Source organism: Podarcis tiliguerta (genome assembly GCF_965153285.1).
Source record: "Podarcis tiliguerta genome assembly, chromosome: 2".
Classification (NCBI taxonomy): domain Eukaryota; kingdom Metazoa; phylum Chordata; class Lepidosauria; order Squamata; family Lacertidae; genus Podarcis; species Podarcis tiliguerta.
The window spans coordinates 16,528,404-16,550,425 of NC_139535.1; the positions used below are offsets into that span (position 1 = coordinate 16,528,404).

General features: G+C 46.3%; 2 protein-coding genes across 3 annotated transcripts in view; one reads left to right on the forward strand and one right to left on the reverse strand.

The window, feature by feature from the left end:
• Positions 1 to 4,081, reverse strand: part of GNL1 (G protein nucleolar 1 (putative)) — a 30,593-nt gene extending 26,512 nt beyond the window's left edge. The window contains exon 1 of the mRNA XM_083425534.1: positions 3,905 to 4,081. Coding sequence (XP_083281660.1) covers positions 3,905 to 3,980 — 76 coding nt within the window. The 5' untranslated portion in view covers positions 3,981 to 4,081. The remainder of the gene's footprint in view (positions 1 to 3,904) is intronic.
• A 3,515-nt stretch (positions 4,082 to 7,596) lies between these two features.
• The window catches only part of ABCF1 (ATP binding cassette subfamily F member 1), a 37,358-nt gene continuing 22,932 nt past the window's right edge, over positions 7,597 to 22,022 (forward strand). Inside the window, exons 1-10 of one of the 2 annotated variants that reach the window (XM_083424919.1) lie at positions 7,597 to 7,866; positions 12,489 to 12,535; positions 12,987 to 13,076; positions 13,692 to 13,827; positions 15,312 to 15,349; positions 15,902 to 16,009; positions 16,887 to 16,949; positions 19,280 to 19,342; positions 20,706 to 20,792; positions 21,041 to 21,085. In XM_083424919.1, coding sequence (XP_083281045.1) covers positions 7,776 to 7,866; positions 12,489 to 12,535; positions 12,987 to 13,076; positions 13,692 to 13,827; positions 15,312 to 15,349; positions 15,902 to 16,009; positions 16,887 to 16,949; positions 19,280 to 19,342; positions 20,706 to 20,792; positions 21,041 to 21,085 — 768 coding nt within the window. In that variant the 5' untranslated portion in view covers positions 7,597 to 7,775. The remainder of the gene's footprint in view (positions 7,867 to 12,488; positions 12,536 to 12,986; positions 13,077 to 13,691; positions 13,828 to 15,311; positions 15,350 to 15,901; positions 16,010 to 16,886; positions 16,950 to 19,279; positions 19,343 to 20,705; positions 20,793 to 21,040; positions 21,086 to 22,022) is intronic. The other variant, XM_083424920.1, reaches the window with a different exon arrangement.

Genomic DNA, 22,022 nt, shown 5'->3' on the forward strand with positions numbered 1-22,022 from the left:
AAATGGCTGTCCAATCCTCTTTTTAAGCCATCCAAATTGGTGGCCATCACTGCCTCCTGTGGCAGGGAGTTCCATAGTTTAACTATACACTGTGCGACAGTATTCTATCTAGGAAGGGCCCTCTTCACCCAGTGCAGCAATGCAATCCCAGAAGCAGTTTCTTCCACAGTTCCAGCCCAGAAGTCAAGTGGGACTGGTTTTATTCACTCAGCTATGGATAAACCACCCCCTGCAAACAGAATGGCTGCTTCACCCATTAACTCGTCTAAGTGCTATCAGGCAAACAATGACTGTCTCATCCAAAACTTGGACCATTTTCACCAACCAACTTTACAGGGCTTCTGCAAGGATTACTAAAGACGAGATATGCAAAGGCACTTCAAAGATCCAGATTCCACTACATTAAGCGCAAGGCATTATCTTCGCTATCTAAAGGATGATGACACACTCCTAACACATGCCCACCTTCCTGTTCTGTGTCAACCGGTGCCCTCTTATCTGAGAAACCAGTGCAAAAAAAAAGTGCAAGCTGCCCATTTAATGCCCTTCAGAGTTATTTCGGTCCCATTAGCACATAATTCATAAACCCCATAAAGCGTTTTCATCCCACTGCCTGTCACTGAAGCTCAGCACTTTTCTTTCGAATTGTTTCTAGTTGAGTTGGCACAGCAGCAGTTTGAGCACAGTGCATCTCTCTCTCTCTGTGTGTCACAAGAGGTGAGGTTTCCCCCCTTCCCTTATTCATATGAATTCCCTCCCCCCCCCCCCACCATAACGCAGCAACACTAGATGATGAGTAACCACCACCTTCCTCTTTTAGCCCTGCCTGCCAAAGATGCTACAGTCAACAAAAACCTTGCAGGGCGCAGGAGTACAGCTAAATAGCCTGGACCACGCTGGCTATTTTTAAATACGACCGCAGTGAAAACGATCGTATTGCACTGGAATGAATGGCTTAGCGTAGCTCCAGCTATAATGGCACACCGATCGGTACTACTACCCTTTGTTTCTGCGCAAAGCTTCCATTTATACCACACGCACCTATCACAGTCTCAAAAGCCCTGTAGCTTTCCGACTGCAGAAATTGTGAATACAAGGCTCTGATCCAGGGACAGTGGGATGTGCATCTCCCCCCTTAATGCACCAAAGTCAACGTCCGACGTCTTATTATGCTTTTATATCTGTTGGAAGCCTCCCAGAGTGGCTGGGGCAACCCAGTCAGATGGGTGGGGTACAAGCAACAATGACAATAATAGTTATCACAAAAGACAACAAGAACAATAATAGCTATAAAAGCAAGCTATGCTTAAAGGAAGTGGAATGGGACATGGCGCAGGCCTGAGAAATTTGTGGTGCACTTGCTGAATGGAGTTCACATCACATCTGACAGGCGCTCGCCGAACCAGTTGATACTGCAGACCTGGGCCTGCAGTGAGGAAGGCTGCTAACCACCAGGCAGGCTGCATTCAGCTTGGTGGGTTGCAAGATATCCAGACCTGATGCAAACATTACAATTCTAAGCACAGATACAGCCCTACTGATTTCAGTGCAAGTTAATAAGGCCAAGGTGGAACCTTGTGGCCCTCCAGATGTTGTTGGGGGACTCCAGGAGAAGAGACCTGGCTTAGCTGGAGAGGATTTGTTTTGCATGCAGAAAGTTCCATGTTCAGTTCCTCTGGGCGATTAAATCCGCCCCCCGTGGAAATTTATTTCCTGGGGTAAAACCCCAGAAAAACTTCAACCCTACAATTTCAACCCTTAAAAAAAAGCTCAACAATTTTGGGTTTAAAATTGTAAAATGTGGCCCTCTTTGAAAAAAGTTTGGGCACCCCTGGTTTAGACAATATTGACTTAGGAGGACCTATGGTCTAACTCCGAAGGTCTTGTCAGTCCAAGGCAGCATTAACATCTTGATGACCACAGGTTCCACATCCCTACTTTAATGCAACCTTTTACTAATGGGTTCTTTTTTTTTTTTAATAAATAAAAAATCCATATAGAAAATTACATTTGTTACTCAACTATTGAACTATTGAACAAAACTAGTGATTTCCTGCTCACCCAACACTGATATTTATAACCCAAATTACATACAGTTGCATTTTAAGGTTCCGTCTTACTTAATTGCATCCCCTCTAACATGTTTCTTAACAAACCACACAATTTTCATTGAATCATAGAATCATAGAGTTGGAAGAGACCACAAGGGCCATCGAGTCCAACCCCCTGCCAAGCAGGAAACACCATCAGAGCACTCCTGACATATGGTTGTCAAGCCTCTGCTTAAAGACCTCCAAAGAAGGAGACTCCACCACACTCCTTGGCAGCAAATTCCACTGTCGAACAGCTCTTACTGTTTCGCAGTTTCCCTGCAGTTTTAGAGCTGTTGTTGCCCCTCTTCGTGCCACTTCCATGTTCGCAGCAATGCGCGTGTCCATAAATGGGGAGTTGCCTGTACATTTGTATCCCACACTTTCAGGGTGTTATTTGTAAGTCTCTCTCCTCTTGTCCTCACAATAACCCTGCGAGGTAGATCAAGCTGAGAGACAGACCCAAGTTCTTTGTTGGCAGAGTGGAGATTTGAACCCAGCTCTCCTAGTTCAACACTCTAACTGCTAATACCACATTGATTCCCCTCCTCCCATAACCTGTACTTTTATACACAGTTACTTGGAAGTAAGTCCTACTGAATGAAGCATGGCACACTTCCGAGAAACCATGTGTAAGATCTGGCTGTGTATACCTGGAAAGGGACAAAATTGAATATGAATAGTAGAACAGATCCAATGGTTACAGCCCTAAGCCAAAATAACTGAAGGAAAGAGTTGTGTTCCGTATTTGAAAAGTGTTTCTGTCTCCCAGCTACGGGGAGGTGAGGACACAGCATTCCCGATGCACTGGAGAAGGGCAGTTTATTCCATTAAGCAGTTTAGGTGGGAGAAAAAGAGAGAACGATATAATGCCCACTGCATTGCAGATGCTGGGTGTACACAGAAATATAGCAAGCACCCCCAATGCCTTCCAGAGAATCATCCTTCAAGACTACATCAAGAAGCCATTATCCAAAAATTGAGGGCGGCAGACCTAAAATTTTATTTTGAACACAGTTTAAAAGGTGGTTCAGAAGGAAGAGGCTAGTGCTCCCTCCAAAAGGGCCTAGTTTAATACTTCATTGAAGGGAGAAAACTGGACTGCTCCACAAGAGTTGACAATTCCATGTACGTGCATGCAAAGGGGGGTGGGGGGGGGGAAATGAGGCTTGTAAATTAACATGAATTAACAGCATGCACCCAACATGTCAGAAACCAGAGAGAGAAAGTGAACATCTCTAGACTCATCTTCCAAATTGTTTCCAGGAGGGGAGCAGCGGGGTGCTAAGTCGTGAGCTGAAAGGCCTGGCTCACTTATGCCTGCCCACCCCCGCTTTGCAAAAAGGGAGAGAGAGAGAGAGAAAAGAAGGAAAGGGAGAGGAAGAGAGAGGTGCTATACGTTTCCAGGAAAGAAGATTTGCTTTCTATGCAAGCGTTTCCTGCAGAAGCCAATAAATATCCACCCCCCGATTTGTTTTAATGGAGGAGAGGTAGAGGTCACGCTTTCTCTTCCTTCCAACGCCCCCTCTAAAATGTTTCAAGGAGGAAGAGGAGGCGTGGCCTTCTGCTACCCAGATGTTTATGTGGGCGATCATGAGAACCAGATGTTGCTAATGATGGGTTCCTTCTCATCATGAAAAGGGGAGAGATGTTTGGGGGGAGGTAAGAGAAAGGTGAGAATACAGATGTTGAAGAGAGAGGGGGATGCTCCCCACATGCAGCCCAAAGAGGGTGGGGGAATGTTACATCCTTCCAGATGTTTCAAGGCGGGGCCCCGCCTCCTCCCGCACGGCCCCGCCCCCTCCCGCGCTCACCCTGCCGCTTTCTCTCCCGTTTGTCCTGCAGCTGCTTCTTCTTCTGCTTAGCGCTGAACGGCCTCTTGCGGTGCATGTCCTATCCCGGCTGCCGTCCCCTCCTCCTCCTCCTCCTTCTGCTCCTCCACCACCAGCCCCGACGCGCGGCACCGGAGTGGGCGGAGCCAAGGGGAGAGCTCTCCTCGGCGGAGAGACGAGGGCCCAATGAGCGCCGCGCAAGGGGCGGGGCCGAAAGGGAAAGGGGCGGGGACCTCCCGAGTGAAAGAATGCGGGGCCGTGACGTAGGAAGCGGAAAGAGCAGAACTTGTGCGGAGGGGGGGGAGCGGAGTGGTTTGGCGAAACCATTCGGGACTCATAAAAAGGGGGGTGGACGGAGGCGATGGAACGTCGCCTTCCAGGAAAATGGAACGCGGTTTGGGATTTGCGGACGGTACCATTTAGGGTGGCGCGGGGGGGGGGGGAGAAATCAAGACTGCCATTCTGCAAGGGCGCTCGGGAAGCGGACGGAACTAAACTACTCCATTCATCCATTTGATGGAACCCTTGAGCGCCTCCTAGTGCTGCTTGGAAAAAGCGCAGACGGAATTCCCACCTACGTACTACAAAGACTTGAGACTCGTAGAGTTGGAAGGGGCTCCAAGGGTCAACTAGTCCAACCCCCTGCAATGCAAGAATTAATACAATGCAACATGCAATTTACTAATTTCAATTAATACTGTTTGTTTCCGCATCACAGATGAACAAGAGAAATGGACTTGGAAGAAAAACACCCACCACCCTTCCCTCAGTGGTCCGAATAACTTACTGCTCTTTCAACTGTATATCAGTCTGATTTGGTTTTCTATCTGGGCATGTGGGCTGCTTATGTTAATATATATAGATTTAAATTAAGATTGTTAATGTGAGATGACTTATTATTGTTTGGCTATAATAATGTTTTCATATACAGTGGTACCTCAGGTTAAGTACTTAATTCGTTCCGGAGGTCTGTTCTTAACCTGAAACTGTTCTTAACCTGAAGCACCACTTTAGCTAATGGGGCCTCCTGCTGCTGCCGCGCCACCGGAGCACGATTTCTATTCTCATCCTGAAGCAAAGTTCTTAACCCGAGGTACTATTTCTGGGTTAGAGGAGTCTGTAACCTGAAGCGCATGTAACCTGAAGCGTATGTAACCTGAGGTACCACTGTACTGGTATAGAACAACGCCATTTGCATCTAAGGCAAATGCCTATAGATAGTATGCAAGTGTTATAAACAAGATGACATTTGTTTATTTAATAAATGTGGTTCAGATCTTCAGCATAAAAAGCATTCCCAGGCTGAGTTCCAAGATGAATCTAAAACAAAGAAACCAAATCCCTATAAAAAACAACAAGAAAACATTTTAATGGGGGAGGCAGGACATCATAAGTGTCATGTCTAGGCCCACTGAAATCAACTGATTTAAGAATGCTTATTAAGAAGTGAGGTTAATAATGGATCTTACTATGTCCTGGAGGGCCCATCTAATATAAAAAGGTAAAGGTACCCCTGCCCGTACGGGCCAGTCTTGACAGACTCTAGGGTTGTGCGCCCATCTCACTCAAAGAGGCCGGGGGCCAGCGCTGTCCGAGGACACTTCCGGGTCACGTGGCAAGCGTGACATCGCTGCTCTGGCGAGCCAGAGCCGCACACGGAAACGCCGTTTACCTTCCCGCTAGTAAGCGGTCCCTATTTATTTACTTGCACCCGAGAGTGCTTTCGAACTGCTAGGTTGGCAGGCGCTGGGACCAAACAGCGGGAGCGCACCCCGCTGCAGGGATTTGAACCACTGACCTTTCGATCGGCAAGCCCTAGGCGCTGAGGCTTTAACTCACAGCGCCACCCGCGTCCCCCATCTAATATATTAGGACTTAATTAATAAGAATGCAGTTAGAGCTGGCTGTCTATGTGTTTGGCTATAGTCATTATAGCTGTGATTACTGATTTTTACATAGTCCCTAAGAAGAAGAAAACTACACTGGGCAGAAGTTCCAAAGTTTACAAAACCAAATATAAAAAGGTATAAGATTAATGGCAAAGCTTATCGTGGCATCGATCAAGGTTTATAATCAGCTGTGAGTAGTGTCAGCTTTTTTGTGGTGGCTCTGGTCCTATCTCTAGGGTCAGTTTCCAAGAAAGGCATTGATTGTCTCTTGGCTCCCAAGCATTTGTGCAATGGGATGCTGAAGAATATCATCCTGTCCCCAGTGCTATTTTAACATATATATGTAGCTATTGGGAGTGGTCATCAGTACACTAACAATTGAATCAGGACAGGCTGCACAAGTCCTGGACTTGGTGGTGGGACAAACAAATTTACATTGAATAATGAATGACAAGACAGAGAGGCCTTGTGGGTAGATGGTTCGCAAGTCCAGGTAATCAGTCAATTGCCTGCTTTAGATGAAGTCATCCTCCGTCTGAAGGAGGAGGCTTGCAGTTTGTGGGTGCTCCTAGATCCATCTCTCTTGCAAGAGGCCCAGGTGACCTCAGGGAATTGGAGTGCCTTTTACCAGCTTTGGCTAGTAAGACAGCTATGGCTGTTTGCGGGTCAAGATAGCCGAGCTTATATTGTCCATGTGCTGCTATATACTCTACGTGACGAGGCTCTTGAGGCTAACCTGGAAGCTCCAGCTAGTTGAAAATCCTGTTTTTATATATGCAATTCTTTATACATTTTTATTGCATTGTAAGTGGCTTTAGGACACCTCATGGGAAGCCATTAAAAATCCAATGAATAATGTAGCAGTGACCATTAACTTAATGAAAGAATGTAAGCTTTCAAAGAATGTCAGTTCCTTTGTTAGTGGCAAAAAATCTATATAACGATACAATATGGTATCTTTATTGTCATTGTCCCATACAGAACAATGAAATTGAAAACAAGACAGTTAATGGAATATTTAAAATCTGGCTGCAATCCTGGGAAGTGTAGTTTTTACCCTTTCGGATAGGTGCAGTTTGCAGCACTCTTTAAAAAACTACAGTTCCCAGGATTCCTATCCTGGGGTGGGTAGGAGGGAAAGAGGCTGATGTGCTTTTTAACACTTGATTGGAAGCCGCCCAGAGTGGCTGGGGAAACTTAGCCAGATGGGCGGGGTATAAATAAATAATAATAAATATAATAATTATTATTCAAACGCGAGGTGTGTACTTAAACCAAGCAATCCTGCATTCTTAAGTGTATACTGTATAGAGTTGCTGTTTCTTGCTGGACATGTTTCATTCTGGGCATGCACCTGCATTCCTCTCAGTAAAAAGCGCTGCAGGTCTTTCTCGGAGGCAGCTGCCCCCTTCCCACTCTTGGCTAAAATAATCGAAAAAGAAAACTTGTGCACGTCCTAGAAACTGCACGTCTCCATTTGCTCTCCTGCAGCCTGCGACTAATCTTCCGGGTTTTTGCTGGGCCGCTCTAGGAGAGGCGCTTCCTGATCTCGATGTCGCAACCTCGGGCTCTCCGGTGCCCTTCTAGGATAGGCGCTTTCTCATCTCTTTGTGGCAACCCGGTCTCTCCCGTGCCCCTCTAGGATAGGCGCTTCCTCATCTTTTTGTGGCAACCTGTTCTCTCCCGTGCCCCTCTAGGATAGGCGCTTCCTCATCTCTTTGTGGCAACCCGATCTCTCCCGTGCCTTTCTAGGAGAGGCGCTTCCTGATCTCTACGCTGCACCCGGCCTGCGCTCGGGGATCGCTGACGAAAGCATCTGTTCTCTTTCTGGCCCGCAGGAACCCCGGTCGCGTCACCTCCCGCGCAGGCGCAGTGCGGCCCAGGCGGGCATGTGTTGAGCCAAGATTGCGGTAGGAAGAGCCGCAAAGAAGCAGGCGGCGGGCGCCGGAGCGAAGGGAGCAGCCATGCCGAAGGGAGGGAGGCAGCCGCAGCAGCCCCAGGAGGAGTGGGTCGGGGACGAAGAAGAGAAGCGCTGCCCCGGAGAGGGCGCTGGAGGTGAGGGCGGAGGCGGGAGGGCTGGGCGGGGAGGAAAGAGGCTAGTCCTCATGAAGGTTGGGAGGAGGACCTTCAGGGGGAGGAGGGAAGTGGGCATAATATCAGGGGAGGGGGCTAACACACACAATTCCGTGTAAAAGTGTTTGCCCTTTAAAACAACCCGAAACAAGCAGCCACCGTTCACACACCTCTGTCCATACACGTGACTGTCTGCTCAGACGCAAGCTCTGCCGTGGTCAGCGGGTCTCGCATAGTCGTAGGCAGTGCTTTTTCCCCCCTTAAAAAAACGTTTAGGGGTCACTCTCATTTTCCTACTCATATTGAAATACTGCCCCTCAATGAGGCCAAACTTAGATTCACAAAATGTTTAGGGGTATGCGTCTCCCCAGAAAAAAAAGCATTGGTCGTAGGTGTGTCTGAATGTGTTTGCTACCATTTAGCACACACCCCCTCACCTCCGGTTGCCCCTGCCTCTCTTTCCCCTCCTCCAACTCACTCTCTCCTAATTTGCTGCTTAGGTTTTGTCCAAATGGACAGGGGCCCAGACTCCCCCCCCCCCCCGTTTGCTCTAGGAAGTGCCAGATGTGGCGCTGGTTTCATTGCTATTCTTAGTATTTTTGATATGCTCCTTGATTTGCGTGTTAAAGGAACGTTCAGGCGGTTGGCTAGATAGAGGAGGAATATTGGGGATGAAACTTTGTGGCTTGGACAAGGAACCGGACTAAAAGGCCCCATAACATGTGAGCTTCCATATGTGTCTTCATTTATATAACTAGTGATAATTTGACCACGGAATTCCCTAGGAAAAGAAACAGTGATATAAAAATAAATACTCTAGGTTGAACTGATAAACCCAACCTGTACTAAGTAAATCAAAGTCTCAGCTAATCCTAGCTGCTAATGTATATAAAAACAAGGTGTGTGTATGCTTTTAACAAGTCTTTGATATTTGTGGAGTGCTTAAGTGTCGAGAGAGTATAGAATCCATGATCTGATCTAGTTGTAATCCTTAGTTTAGTTGTTTTATTATTCCCTGTATTGTAGATGAAGGGGCTGAGACAGAGAGTAGTTTGCAGAGGTTAGATTTCTACCAGAGACTTCCTTATTAGCTACTCAGTCTCTTAGCCGTAGTAATGCTTATTTATTTTGTTTATAAATATCAAATAAACAAAATAAACTTTCGTAAAAATGGCTTTCAGTGACTACTGACCATGATGTCTGTATGTTCTACTGCCACTTGTGGAAGCAGTATACGTTCCTCCTTCCTGCCAACACCATAGTTCTCATAGTTCTTTCCTGCCATGTCCTTTGCTGGAAAAAGGGCAGAGGTTCCAATTGGGTAAAACATGCACAGAAATATTTGTTCGGCATTATTTAATGTGGACTTGGGGTTGGGGCAGCATCCTTTTGCTCCTTAGCTTGTATTGTCTTAACTTCCACCAGCGGTAGGAGCTGCCCAACAATTCCCATAAAAGTTTCTCAACTGTTCAACCCATTTTACAGACACCAGTGACAAGGTATTTGGAAGAGGAAGGGTGGGGCATTGGGCTATGATGAAGGGAACCAGGTCAGTCCCAACACATGTTGCTAATTATATATAGTATAATTATTTTCCTTGTGGGGCTCCTGAGCTTCTAACAAAAAGGCAGAGCTGCAGTTGTGGAAGCTACAGTCATAAGCAGTGTTAGAAATTCAGATACAGTATATTTAATGTAATTGCTAAATGGTCCCTTAAACCTAGGCTGCAGTCACCACAATGGAATGTCTAGGCTCTGGTCGCCCCCCCCCCCATGGGAATTATTATTATTATTATTAATTATTTCAATTTCTGTGGCGCTTTATATTTTAAAGAACAAAGCGGTTCACAACACATTAAAACATCAAATAAAACATTCAAGAATAAAACTACTTAAAGCGTCAAGGAAAATATTTCTCTCAACACACACAATTTTTATTAAATTTTCTCAATCACATTTCAAGATATTCACTTAAACAACCTTAAATCAGTGACTTCCCTTCTTCTCTTTCCGTGGTTCAATTTGCATACCATATATCCCAGCATATTTTACACGAACTAAACTGTTAGATAATCCAATGTTACATCCATCAAATCTTATTTACACTGTTGAATTTAAATTAATGCTACCAGTGTTTTTAAATGAACACAGTTTTAACCCATAAACTCAGTTAACATTTTCCAGTCTTCTTTAAACGTGCATTCTTCTTGTTCTCTTATTCTACATGTTAGATCTGCAAACTGCGTGTATTCCATCAGTTTTACGTTTGCCATTCTTCTTTGGTTGGGACCTCGCTCGTTTTCCATTTTTGGGCTAGCGAAACGCAGGCCGCCGTCAAGGAAAATATTTCCATTCCTTCTCTAAGTGACATTTTGCTTTCTGCAGTCGCCAACCTGGTGCCTGGCAAATTTTGAACACTGGTTGTAAGCAGCAGTGATAGTCGCGGGAGAGTAAAGGTCCGAGAAAAAGATTCTAGCACTAGCATTTCCTATTACTGCATTTCCGCTGCCGGCAGAATGCCCATTGATTTGGCTATTGAATGACACCTAAACATTGAATGGCCTCCTAAACATTAGGAAGAACTTCCTGACAGTAAGAGCTGTTCGACAGTGGAATTTGCTGCCAAGGAGTGTGGTGGAGTCTCCTTCTTTGGAGGTCTTTAAGCAGAGGCTTGACAACCATATGTCAGGAGTGCTCTGATGGTGTTTCCTGCTTGGCAGGGGGTTGGACTCGATGGCCCTTGTGGTCTCTTCCAACTCTATCATTCTATGATTCTATGATTTTCTGTGTGCATGTAGTCGTGGGAAGATTCAGGAGCCTCACAAACAAAAGGCTCCTGCATGGCAGGAGCAGGAACCTCATGGACCTCCAGATGTCTCCATCATCCCTAAGGATTCACCATGATGGCTGGGCCTGGAGGGCGTTGGAGTCCATCAGCCACCTGCAGATTGCCAGTTCTAACATATGAACTGGGGAAATGGGACAAGGGAGAGAGGCCATTTTCAATTGGCTGTGCTGGAAGCTGGCTGGAGTGAAAGAGGCAAGAGAGGCTCGACTAAGTTGGGGTGTGGGCAGAGTGAGATGCATGAGCTTGACAAGCCAGGGTAATTGCAGCTGGGAGGGAAAGGTGGCTGGGTTTGGAAGAAGTCCAGCAGGCTTAGTCTGCTGTGAAATGGGATGTGTCATAATTGAAAGAAGAAAACTATGCTACCTGTTCACAGCTAGTCGTAGCTCAGTGGTAGAGTATATGATTTACACCCAAAAGGTCCTGGTGTCTCCAGGTAGGACTGGAATAGACTTTTGTCTTAGCTTTATGACTTTATTTTAAACTAATAAATCGGACATCATGGTAAGAAATAGGTGCCAGGTGAAAACATTCCTCTTCAACCTTTGGCTGATTAATATCCCACAGCCTTTTAAATGTGTTTGTTGCTTCTATTTTAATTATTTATTTGTGCTTTTATCTTGTATATTTGTCTTGTGAACCACCCTGAGATCTTTTGATGAGGGGTGGCGTAATTTTGTTTTTTAAAAAATAATACTAACAACAATAATAGTTAATATGGAATGTATTTTCCTGGTGAAGCATATTTTCCCTGGCCAATTTCTAGAAACAAATTGAGGCATTCTTATTTTGCCAGGCATTCTGAAATTGCAATTGAGATGATTTACTATTGTTCTTAGGCTAATGCTTTTATATTTTCAATTTGCTTTCCTCCCTCTCTATATGAATCCATATATACCCACATATATGTAGTTGTATAGTCTAACCTGCAGCACCTTGTGTAATTGCACCATGTTGTAATTCAGCTTTCTTTTATTTCTGATACTTCCCCCCTGCCTTTCTTTAAAATCCTCAGTTTATCAGGGTGAAGCACATGCTTCTCTTCCCCTTCCCTGTTTTCTCCCCACAACAGCCCAGTAGGTTATGCTGGAAAAGAGTGACTTAACCCAAGATCACTTTGTGGCTGAGTTGGGGATGTGAACCCAGTTCTCCCCGTTCCTAGTTCAACTGAGAGATGGCCAACATACTGCCCTTCAGATGTTGCTGCACTACAACTCCCATGAGCCTCAGCTGGCATAGCCTATTGGTCAAGGGTGATTCAAAGATACTGCCCTCCAGGAACATGTGGAGGGCAGTATCTTGACTGCCTCTGCTCCACTCTGACTTTCAGTAGTAAATAGTGGACTTGAGTGTGGAATATGGTGCGTGCTTTAGTGTGCCCGAACTCTTCTCGGTTCCTGGTCTCAGTGGGGGGGGGGGGGGAGACAGAGAGATATACCGTACTTTTCGCTCTATAAGATGCACCAGACCACAAGACGCACCTAGTTTTTGGAGGAGGAAAACAAGAAAAAAAAATATTCTGAATCTCAGAAGCCAGAACAGCAAGAGGGATCGCTGCACAGTGAAAGCAGCAATCCCTCTTACTGTTCAGGCTTCTGGGATAGCTGCGCTCCATAAGACGCACACACATTTCCCCATACTTTTTAGGAGGGAAAAAGTGAGTCTTATAGAGCAAAAAATACGGTATATACTTTTTTCTGTGGTTGAGGACAAATACTCTCGGATTTGTATCTCAAATACCTCCCGATTCTTTCTTTCAGACAAAGTGGTAAAGAAGGGGAAGAAGGATAAAAAGACCAAAAAGTCGGTAAGATTCAGTCTCATCCTCTGTTGACTTCACCCCCATTTGGGCTCTGCGTGATGTCCACGAATCTGGACGCTCTCTGTAGTTCTGTTGACCTTCATGAGAACTTTGCCACCTTCCACAAATGCTCCGTTTCCTCCTCCAAACACTTCAGCATTTTGGGGACTGTGCACTGGTGGTTGTTAACTGCACCTGTAGCACTTCTTGATGTCCCAGAATGCTTTGCCACCCCTTTCCTGTTTATCTACCTCCATAATTCAGCTGAGAGGTAGTGGCTCCATTTATACATAAAGCTAATCCAATAATTGGGGGATTGTTTAATATTTTTGGCTAATATTTTTGGAGGGGATGGAGAAGCCTTTTGCCCTCCTTCCAGCAGGGGATAGTGGTTCGGAGGGAGGGGGCTACTACCTCCCTGGCACTGTCCTAAACTTTTCCCCTTCTGTCTCCCAAGTTCTTTGAGGAACTGGCTGTGGAGGAGAAACATGCCAGTGAGGAGCAAGCAGTTGAGAAAGAGCAGCAGCAGCAGCAACAACAACAACAGGTAAGTAACTTTGGAACCAGGAGTGCCAAGCAGGATCACAGAATCGTAGAATCATAGAATGGTAAAGTTGGAAGGGACCACGAGGGTCATCCAGCCCAACCCCCTGCAATGCAGAAATCTTTTGCCCAGTGTGGGGCTTGAACCCACGAACCTGGGAGGAATATATATTGTGGGTCTTGTCACCAGAGGGCATGCTAGTTGACCACACTGGGCAGCACTGGATTTAGGGTAGTGTGGGCCATTTCTCCATACAGGATGCCAAGCTGAGGGAACACATAATAATAATAATAATAATAATAATAATAATAATAATAATAATAATAATAAATAATTAATAATAAAAATTATTGTTATATTAAAACAGGTACCTACTCAGAAGATCCATTAAAAAGCAAATGTACCAAAATGAATTATTTTTAAAATAAGAAACATTGGGCAGGGAGGGTGCCAAATTTTGCCCTGGTTCAGGGCGCCATATTACCAAAGTCCACCTCTGCAATGGGGCTGAGGATGTCGCAGTGCCACGGGGAGATAATTTGCTAAGAAAGGCAGGTTGACCCACCCTCTTCATGTTTGTTTGTTTGTTCGTTTCCTTGTCTGTTTTCATGGCTGCAGCAGCCCCAGCAAAAGAAGCGACGAGACAAGAAAAAAGACAGAAAGAAAAAAGAGGCGGAAGACGACGACGACGAGAACCAGCTGATTGAGCGGCTGAAGAAGCTGTCGGCCCAAGCCAGCGATGAGGAAGAGGAAGGTTGGAGGCTGCGATCTTTGGTGGGGGGGGGGGGGGAGAGATTCTCTACATTGGGGCTGAGGGACCTGTCCAACCCCCTAGACCAGAGACAGGGAACTGGTGCCCCCTACCCCTCCCGATGTTGCTGAACGACAACTCCCATCGGCCACAACTGCTATGGCCCGTGGCCAAGGCTGATGGGAGTTGCAGTCAACATTGGGAAGGCCCATGTTCCCCACTCCTGCTCTAGGATCCTGGGGACTACAGCTCCCATCGTCCCTGACCCTTTGGCTATGCTGCCTGAGGCTGCTGGGAGATGTGGTCCAACAGCCGTCTGAAAAGCCACAAGCTGGTCACCCTTTGCTCTGTGTGAGTTCCAAGACATTTCTTCCCACTGGTCCTTAGGACAGGGCTTGGGGACCTTCTTTTCCTCAGGAGTTATCTGTTGGAAGGTGAATGTAGGTGGTGGGGGGAAATGGAGCTTGTGGTGGCTAGTGGGCAGGGCCACACCTTCTCTCACCTTCTCTTTCTGCCACCTCCCTAATAATAATAATAATAATAATAATAATAATAAATTTATACCCTGCCCATCTGGCTGGGTTTCAGATGTCTTCTAAAAGTCTGGTAGTTGTTTTTCTCCTTGACATCTGGTGGGAAGGCGTTCCGCAGGGCGGGTGCCACTACCGAGAAGGCCCTCTGCCTGGTTCCCTGTAACTTGGCTACTCGCAGCGAGGGAACCACTAGAAGGCCCTCGGCGCTGGACCTCAGTGTCCGGGCAGAACGATGGGGGTGGAGATGCTCCTTCAGGTATACTGGACCGAGGCTTTTTAAGGCTTTAAAGGTCAGCACCAACACTTTGAATTGTGCTCGGAAATGTGAAACGTGAATTGAATTGTGCTCATAAAAACAGGCTTCTTCACAGATGCCCAAACTATTGGTTGGAGTGGGTTCCTCTCCCCTTTCCCCTTTGCTTCGTCCATTCTAGCTTTTCCTCTTCTCCCGGCCCTTCCTCCACCTACGTCAAATGAGCCGAGGGCCAAATCATATTGGACAGAGGGGCCCCCTGCATTAGTGTTCCCGGTCTCACGGAACAGGTTTATGTCAGAGACAGGGAACCTGTGGCCCACCTAATGTTGCCTGTGACTACAACACCTATCATCCCTGACCATTGGCCATGCTAGCCGGACCTGATGGGAGCCTGCAGAACCGCAGCTTCCCCACCGCTGATTTATATCTAGGCTAGCAGTTCAAGGAGGTCTGTGTTAGCAGTGGTGTTGCCTTCATTAGCAGAGGCTGTGCGCTGCTGGTTGTAAACAGAGTGTGAGGCTTACATCGTGGCTTACCTGTGAGCTTTCCTCGGCATCTGGCTAGCCGCTGTCAGAGACAGAGATCTGGGCTGAATAAGCTCCTTGGAACCGAAAAAGAGCCTGCAGGATCAGGCCCACCTTGCCCCAACGTCCTGTTCTTGCCCAGCAGGTATTCACAGTTTTTTGTTTCCTTTCCAGTGCCTCTCCCCATCAGCAAAGCTGGCAAGAAAAAGAAGGTAGGTTTCTGGACATTTTGACGTTTCCTTTGGTTAGAGAAGGGTGGGACAAATAAATAAGAATAATGCCCCGGGGCGTCCCCGGGGATACTGTCAACTTCAGGCCCGTGGATGATTGGAACCCCCATCTAACAAAGCCAGTGTGGCGTAGTGGTTAAGAGCGGTGGACTCGTAATCTGGGGAACCGGGTTCGCGTCTCCGCTCCTCCACATGCAGCTGCTGGGTGACCTTGGGCCAGTCACACTTCTCTGAAGTCTCTCAGCCCCACTCACCTCACAGAGGGAGGAAGGGAAAGGAGAATGTTAGCTGTTTTGAGACTCCTTCGGATAGTGATAATGCGGGATATCAAATCCAAACTCCTCTTCTTCTTCTTCTTTGTGCGCAATGGACTCCCTTTCTGTGGCCAGACCATTGCATGGTAAAATTTGGACTGCCACCAGCAAATCCCCCAGGAGAAGCTTCCTTTCACTTTTGGGGACCAAGCAAAGGGGAGCTTGTTACGTGTTACTTGTCTCTGCAGTTTCTTCACTGCCGCTTGCTTTCTCTCTTTAGGGGGGAAATGTCTTTGCCGCCTTGAGCCAGGATCAGAGTGAGGAGGAAGACGACGACGAAGAGGAACCGCCGAAACCAACCAGACCTGACAAGAATAAGATCAACAAGGTTAGGCTCCCTCCGGATCCGACAGGAAGTGATTTGGATCAAGATGGGAATTTGTAGAGTATTAGGTAGGCCAGGACACAGTGACAGAAGAGGAATTTTGTACGCTTCTTCACTTGCGTACAGTGGTACCTCAGGTTACATACACTTCAGGTTACAGACTCCGCTAACCCAGAATAAGTGCTTCAGGTTAAGAACTTTGCTTCAGGTTGAGAACAGAAATTGTGCTCTGGCGGTGCGGTGGCAGCAGAAGGCCCCATTAGCTAAAGTGGTGCTTCAGGTTAAGAACAGTTTCAGGTTAAGAACGGACCTCGGGAATGAATTAAGTACTTAACCCGAGGTACCACTGTATTTGGGCTCTGTAGCGCATGAGCGGAATGCAAAACATTTACTCCCATTAAAAAGAAGTTGCTTTTGGCCACTATGTCTGCAGAAATACTTTGGAAAGGCCTGGTCAAATGAAGGTTGAGATTCTGTGTAGTTCCTTCCACCTTCCTCATATAAGCAGAAGGGTAAATTTTTGCAGAGCCAAGGACATACAGAACATAGGGATTTTCCAGCATGCAAACAGCCAGAGAACGACTGTCAGCAGGACTATACTGAAGTTCTCAAATTCTTTGGCACTGGTCTTCAAACCCTTTGGCAATCAGCCTTCCCAGCACTGGGAAAAGGTCTCAGACTCCTAAGCACAGGAGCTGCAGATAGATAACTAAGTGATCAGACTCCTGGGGGTTTTCTAGCCCTGAAGGACAGTCCTCTCTCCTGCATGCATTTGCTCTTGGGAGGTTGCAGTGTGGCGAAGTGCAAAACCAGAGTCAACAGGGATGCCTTTCTGGCCTTTTCCCTAGTGCAGATAAACAACCCATCTCTGCTTCTTTAGGCTGCTTCAGATGATGAAAAGGAGAAGAAACCAGGCCAGAAAGGGCCAAAAGCCAAGCAGAAGGTCAGTCTGGGCTGCGCTGGGCAAGCCAAAATAAAGAGAGGGCTGGAAGAAGCACGTCTCCACTGGGGTGGGGGACTGTATCCAGCCACAATCCAGAACTGGCCAACCTGTCAGTCGCCTGATGGCAGATAATGTCAGGTGATTCAGAATCAAATGGAAGAATCAGGGAAGCGGTCCCCAAGTCTTCCTTCGCAGCTCTGGCTGCAAAGATTCCTGCTGAAAGCAGGGCTTACATTGCATGCCAAATTTGGACTCAAATTTGAACTTGGTGAAAGCAAGCCCTGCTTCTTGCAGGGGTCGGCTGCACTTGGGAGTGCCAGCTGGTAGCTTCTGAGTGGAGCTGATCCTAACAAGAACAACAACAGCTAAGGGATGCAGGTAGCACTGTGGTCTGAACCACTGAGCCTCTTGGGCTTGCCGATCGGAAGGTTGGTGGTTCGAATCCCCATGACCGGGTGAGCTCCTGTTGCTTGGTCCCTGCTCCTGCCAACCTAGCAGTTCGAAAGCACATCAAAGTGCAAGTAGATAAATAGGAACTGCTTTGGTGGGAAGGTAAACGTGTGCTGCTCTGGTTTCGCCAGAAGCAGCTTAGTCATGCTGGCCACAATCCGGAAAAATTGTCTGCGGACAAACGCCGGCTCCCTCGGTCAGTAAAGCGAGATGAGTGCTGCAACCCCAGAGTCGTTCGTGACTGGACTTAACTGTCAGGGGTTCTTTACCTTTTTAATAACAACAACTATCATTATTATTATTATTATTATTGATACCCCACCCATCTGGCTGGGTTTCTGGCTTCCAACAAATACTGAAAATACAATCAAACAAGTGAGGCTTGTATTGGATGAAATTCAAAAAGCACTGAATGCAAGCCCCTCTTGCCGAGAAAAGCTAATTGGGAGAGCACACTTTAAAGTCCCCAGTTGTTGCCTTCCTGACATGGCTTTACCTGCTGCACCCCTGACATCATATCAAACCAGGTGTGGGCAGGTGAGTATCGGGGAGGACTGGACTGTACCACATAGGCCATTGGTCTGGCTCTGTGTAGAAGTGGACCAGTAAATCATATTTTAGCAGTAGCTGTCAAACTCCTGTCCATATCAGTAAAGTCTCCTATGTTTTAAAAAGATGACAGAGTCAAGGGAACCCTCAATAACCACGGAGGGTGCCTCTCTGTGCAGGTTTAAACCGGTGCTTCCAAGCCTCCTCTGATCACCCTCTTGATCTTGCCCTGTTGCAAACAGGATACGTAGGAGGAAGTGGTCCCTTAAAAATGTTGGGACCAAATTGTTTGGGCAGTGCATGCTTCCAGGTGGCGCTGTTGTGGGAAAGAGTTTGGGTTCACATCTGATTGGTTAAAAAAACCCCCCAAAAAACCTTTCTTACCTGGAAGCTCTTGTTAGTTTCTGTTTGCCACTGTGCAGTGCTTTGGAGTCACAAGACTCTGTTTACATTCCAGAGACATTCCAGGCTGTTGGAAGTCTCACGGAAGACAGGAGACAGGTGTTATTTTACTGGTTTCCTGTTCCTTTGTTTGCTAGTTGCTCTCTGCTCCCACAGAGAGAGGGTGATTTCTTTTCTGTCTATGTAGTTTAGAAAATAAAGCATAGCAATGTAGCCATAAATCTCATCACTTCCGCATGCTGTTTTGATTCTCTGCCGAATGGGAATGTGCCTGAGCCTCATCAAAGGCTCAGGTCGTTAATCACGTCGGAGGGCGATTCCGGAAGATGAGCTTTATCACCTCGGTTGCACGGAGATTCCGACAGCTCTTCCCCTTAAAAGCCTCACCATTGGAGTTCTCTGTTGCTACACAAGGGTGAAGAAAATGCACTCTGCACTGGCTCAGGGGCACTTCTGTACTTACTACGTATGTTCTAGGGATGGAATACTGGCATTGGAACCAGATGCCCAGACTTCATGTCTTCAAAAACCAAACCGGGCAGTTAGGGATGCCTTTGGTACCGCACCAATATTTGCTTCCAGCTTTTCCTGGAAACCTCAACAGGAAGGAGATTCCGCAGAGCCCTCCTTATATTTCTTATATTCCTCCACTGGGAGTTAGAAAACACAACAAATATAATAGTTGGGATAAGAACAATACAGTATTGCTCTCCAGGATGTATCATAGGCTGGAATTAATTGTGTTCACGGGATTTGCTAATTCTTTATGATTGTAACTATTATGCTGTAACACACGTAATTTAATTTTTTAAATAATAATGCAAATCCTCAATGGCTGGACCGCTCTAGATAGGTGGGATTCCCTGTGCTAATTTGCATTGGTCGTGGTGGGAAATAATAATCAGAATTTCTTGTCTTTTATTTCCCAGGAAGAGGAGGAAGACACAAAGAGGAAGAGTAGGAAAAATGAGAAGAACAAAGGAAAACAGGAGGTATGGTGTTTCATCATTGCTAATGAAGACACTGTTTTTTAACCTTTTTATTGAAACATTAAATTAAATGTTTTTAGTTGCTAGTATTCTTCTTAAATTATTTATTTGTAAATTTGTATCCCACTTTTGAGCATAAAACGTCCCTGGAATGGCCTGAGCAGTCCAAGCTGTTCAAATTGCCTTATGAACCATTTTATGTCTGTCTTCCAACACCCTTGCGCTATAAAGCATTTTACAGATAGGCAATTGAGGCTGGGGCTTGGGAGATGCTCTATCTTTGTAACTGTATATTTGATGCCAAAATATGCCATTGGGACTACGTGGACCGTTTTGAAAAACCATATGCTCTCCCAGGTTTTTTTTTTACTTTTTATTAACTGTGCAGATCACGCTAAAATATATAATTTCCATAATTTTATTTTAATTGCAGTGCTTGAGTTAAAAAGTAAGTTGAATTGCAGCATTTCAGAAGGATTTGGGCTTGTAGAGTAAAAAGTATTTGCATACAGCATGGCAAATTGTAGATAGTTGATCAGGGATAGTGGGCGTCAGTAGATGCCCTGGAGACAAAACATAATTTCCCAGTTGTCACCTGGGAGAGACTGGAAACAATCCAGTGCCTTAGAGGAACAGAAACCCATGGAGCTTGAAAATTCCAGGATGTCAGAATTTCAGCTTCAGGTTTTGAAACTCAGCTGAAGTTTAAATTTGTGTGAGATTTCATTTCTGCTTTGGTCAGAGTGAAGGAAGTCAGAGAGCAGCAAATTTAGGCTTTTCCAGCTGGATGAATGAGTCTTTCTTACAAGCGTCTAACTTGTTTCGTTTTAGTTTTGTCTGAAATGTATTGGCTGGGTTTTTTTTGTTTTTGGTTTTGAATTTTTAGCTGTTTCTTATTGAACGTTGCCTTCAAAGGACTGTGTAGAAGCTGGCTGATAAATAAATTGGTGGTAGTGACGATGACTAATTGATGATTATGATGAAAATAATAACAACACAGTGGTACCTCAGTTTTCGAACATAATCCTTTCCGGAAGACGATTTGACTTCCGAAACATTCGAAATACGAGGCACGAAGGGCGGTCTGGAAATTCAATGGAGAAATTGAAAAAAAACCTCAGCGGAAGTCGTTCAGCTTCTGAGGTGCGTTCGAAAACGGAAGCGTTTACTTCTGGGTTATCGGTGTTCGAAAACCGAAACATTCGGCTTCCGAGACGTTCGAAAACCGAGGTACCACTGTAAATTGGTTGTGATGATGACCATAATAATAGTGATAATACTACTCATTTACCCAGGGTGCTGAACGCCCTTTTGACTTGGTATTCATGACCTGTACATTTTGTCTGTTTTTCACCTGCACTCCTAGAGAGGGGGTCCAGCCATTGCTATCCTGGCTCAGAGCGATGAGGAGGAAGACAACGAAGAGTTAAAGAAACCCAAGGAGAAAGCTAAGGTACAGCAGGAGAGGAATGGGAGAGTCATGCGAAGAGTTGGGTGGTTGGTTGGGTGCTTAGACAAACAGGAGAATCCCAGGCTTCTGGGTTATGTGCCTGACAGTTAAAATAGCTGATACTCAGGTTGCTTAACTCACCTTAGAGCAGAGGGGAAAGATCTGAGCATGTGGAGGAGAAAGGGTTTGCTGCAACAGCTGCCTTTCATGCTCTCTTCTGCCTCTCTCAACTCTTTCCATACTTCTTTTAGACTGCGACCAAACAGGCTGCAGGGAAGAAGAATCAGCCGACCAAGGTAAGGGACACATCAAGGCGATCCCTGGTGGCCAAAATCCAACCCCCAAGGCTTAGTCGTGCTGTGCCACCGGCATCCCAACAAACCAGTGTTTGTCAGCCAAGAGCAAACCTTGGTTTTACCAATCCACGGTTTCTTCGAGAGAAATGGATGGAACCCTAAGCTCGAGCATCATGGTTTGTTGCTCCCACTTGCTAGCGGGGAGGAAATTGAAGCAAGAGCCATCTGTGCATTTGCAGTAAACGACCAACCATGGCTTACTGCCGGAGTGCGGTATCTGTGGCCCTGCAGATGGTGTTTATTTATTTTATCTGTGGTGACATTACAACGCCTCTTGAGAAGCTTGAGGTGGTATACATGGTGTTCTCCTGCTCCCCATTTTATTCTCGCACAACCCTGTAAGGTAGATTAGGCTAGGAGGCAATGCCTGGCCAGAGTTCGCCCAGTGGTCTTCGCAGCTGAAGCCTGCTCCCATGTCCTGAGCCAGTTCTCATAGCAGCTGCACCATACTGGCTCTCCTGCATGGCCATTGGGGTCAGGTATGATGGGACTTGTAGTCCATCAACACTGGGGTGGGCGGGTTGGCTCAGGTTCCCCACCCTTGGTTTCCCATGATGCACGAGCACAGTCACTGTAACCTTTTCCTGAGGATAGCTATACTCTGTCTGCACAGTCAGAGACAGGAATGCTGAATAGCACTTGCTGGAAACCACAGGAGGGGAGAGTGTACTCAGGTCCTATTTATGAGATTCCCTATAGGCATCTGATTGGCCATGGGAGAACAAGATGCTGTAGTAGAAGGCCCAGGGACTGCGGGTGGCGCTGTGGTCTAAGTCACTGAACCTCTTGGGGTTGCAGGGTGTAAGGGCGGCGATTCGAATCTGTGCAACAGGGTGGGCTCCCATTGCTCTGTCCCTGCTCCTGCCAACCTAGCAGT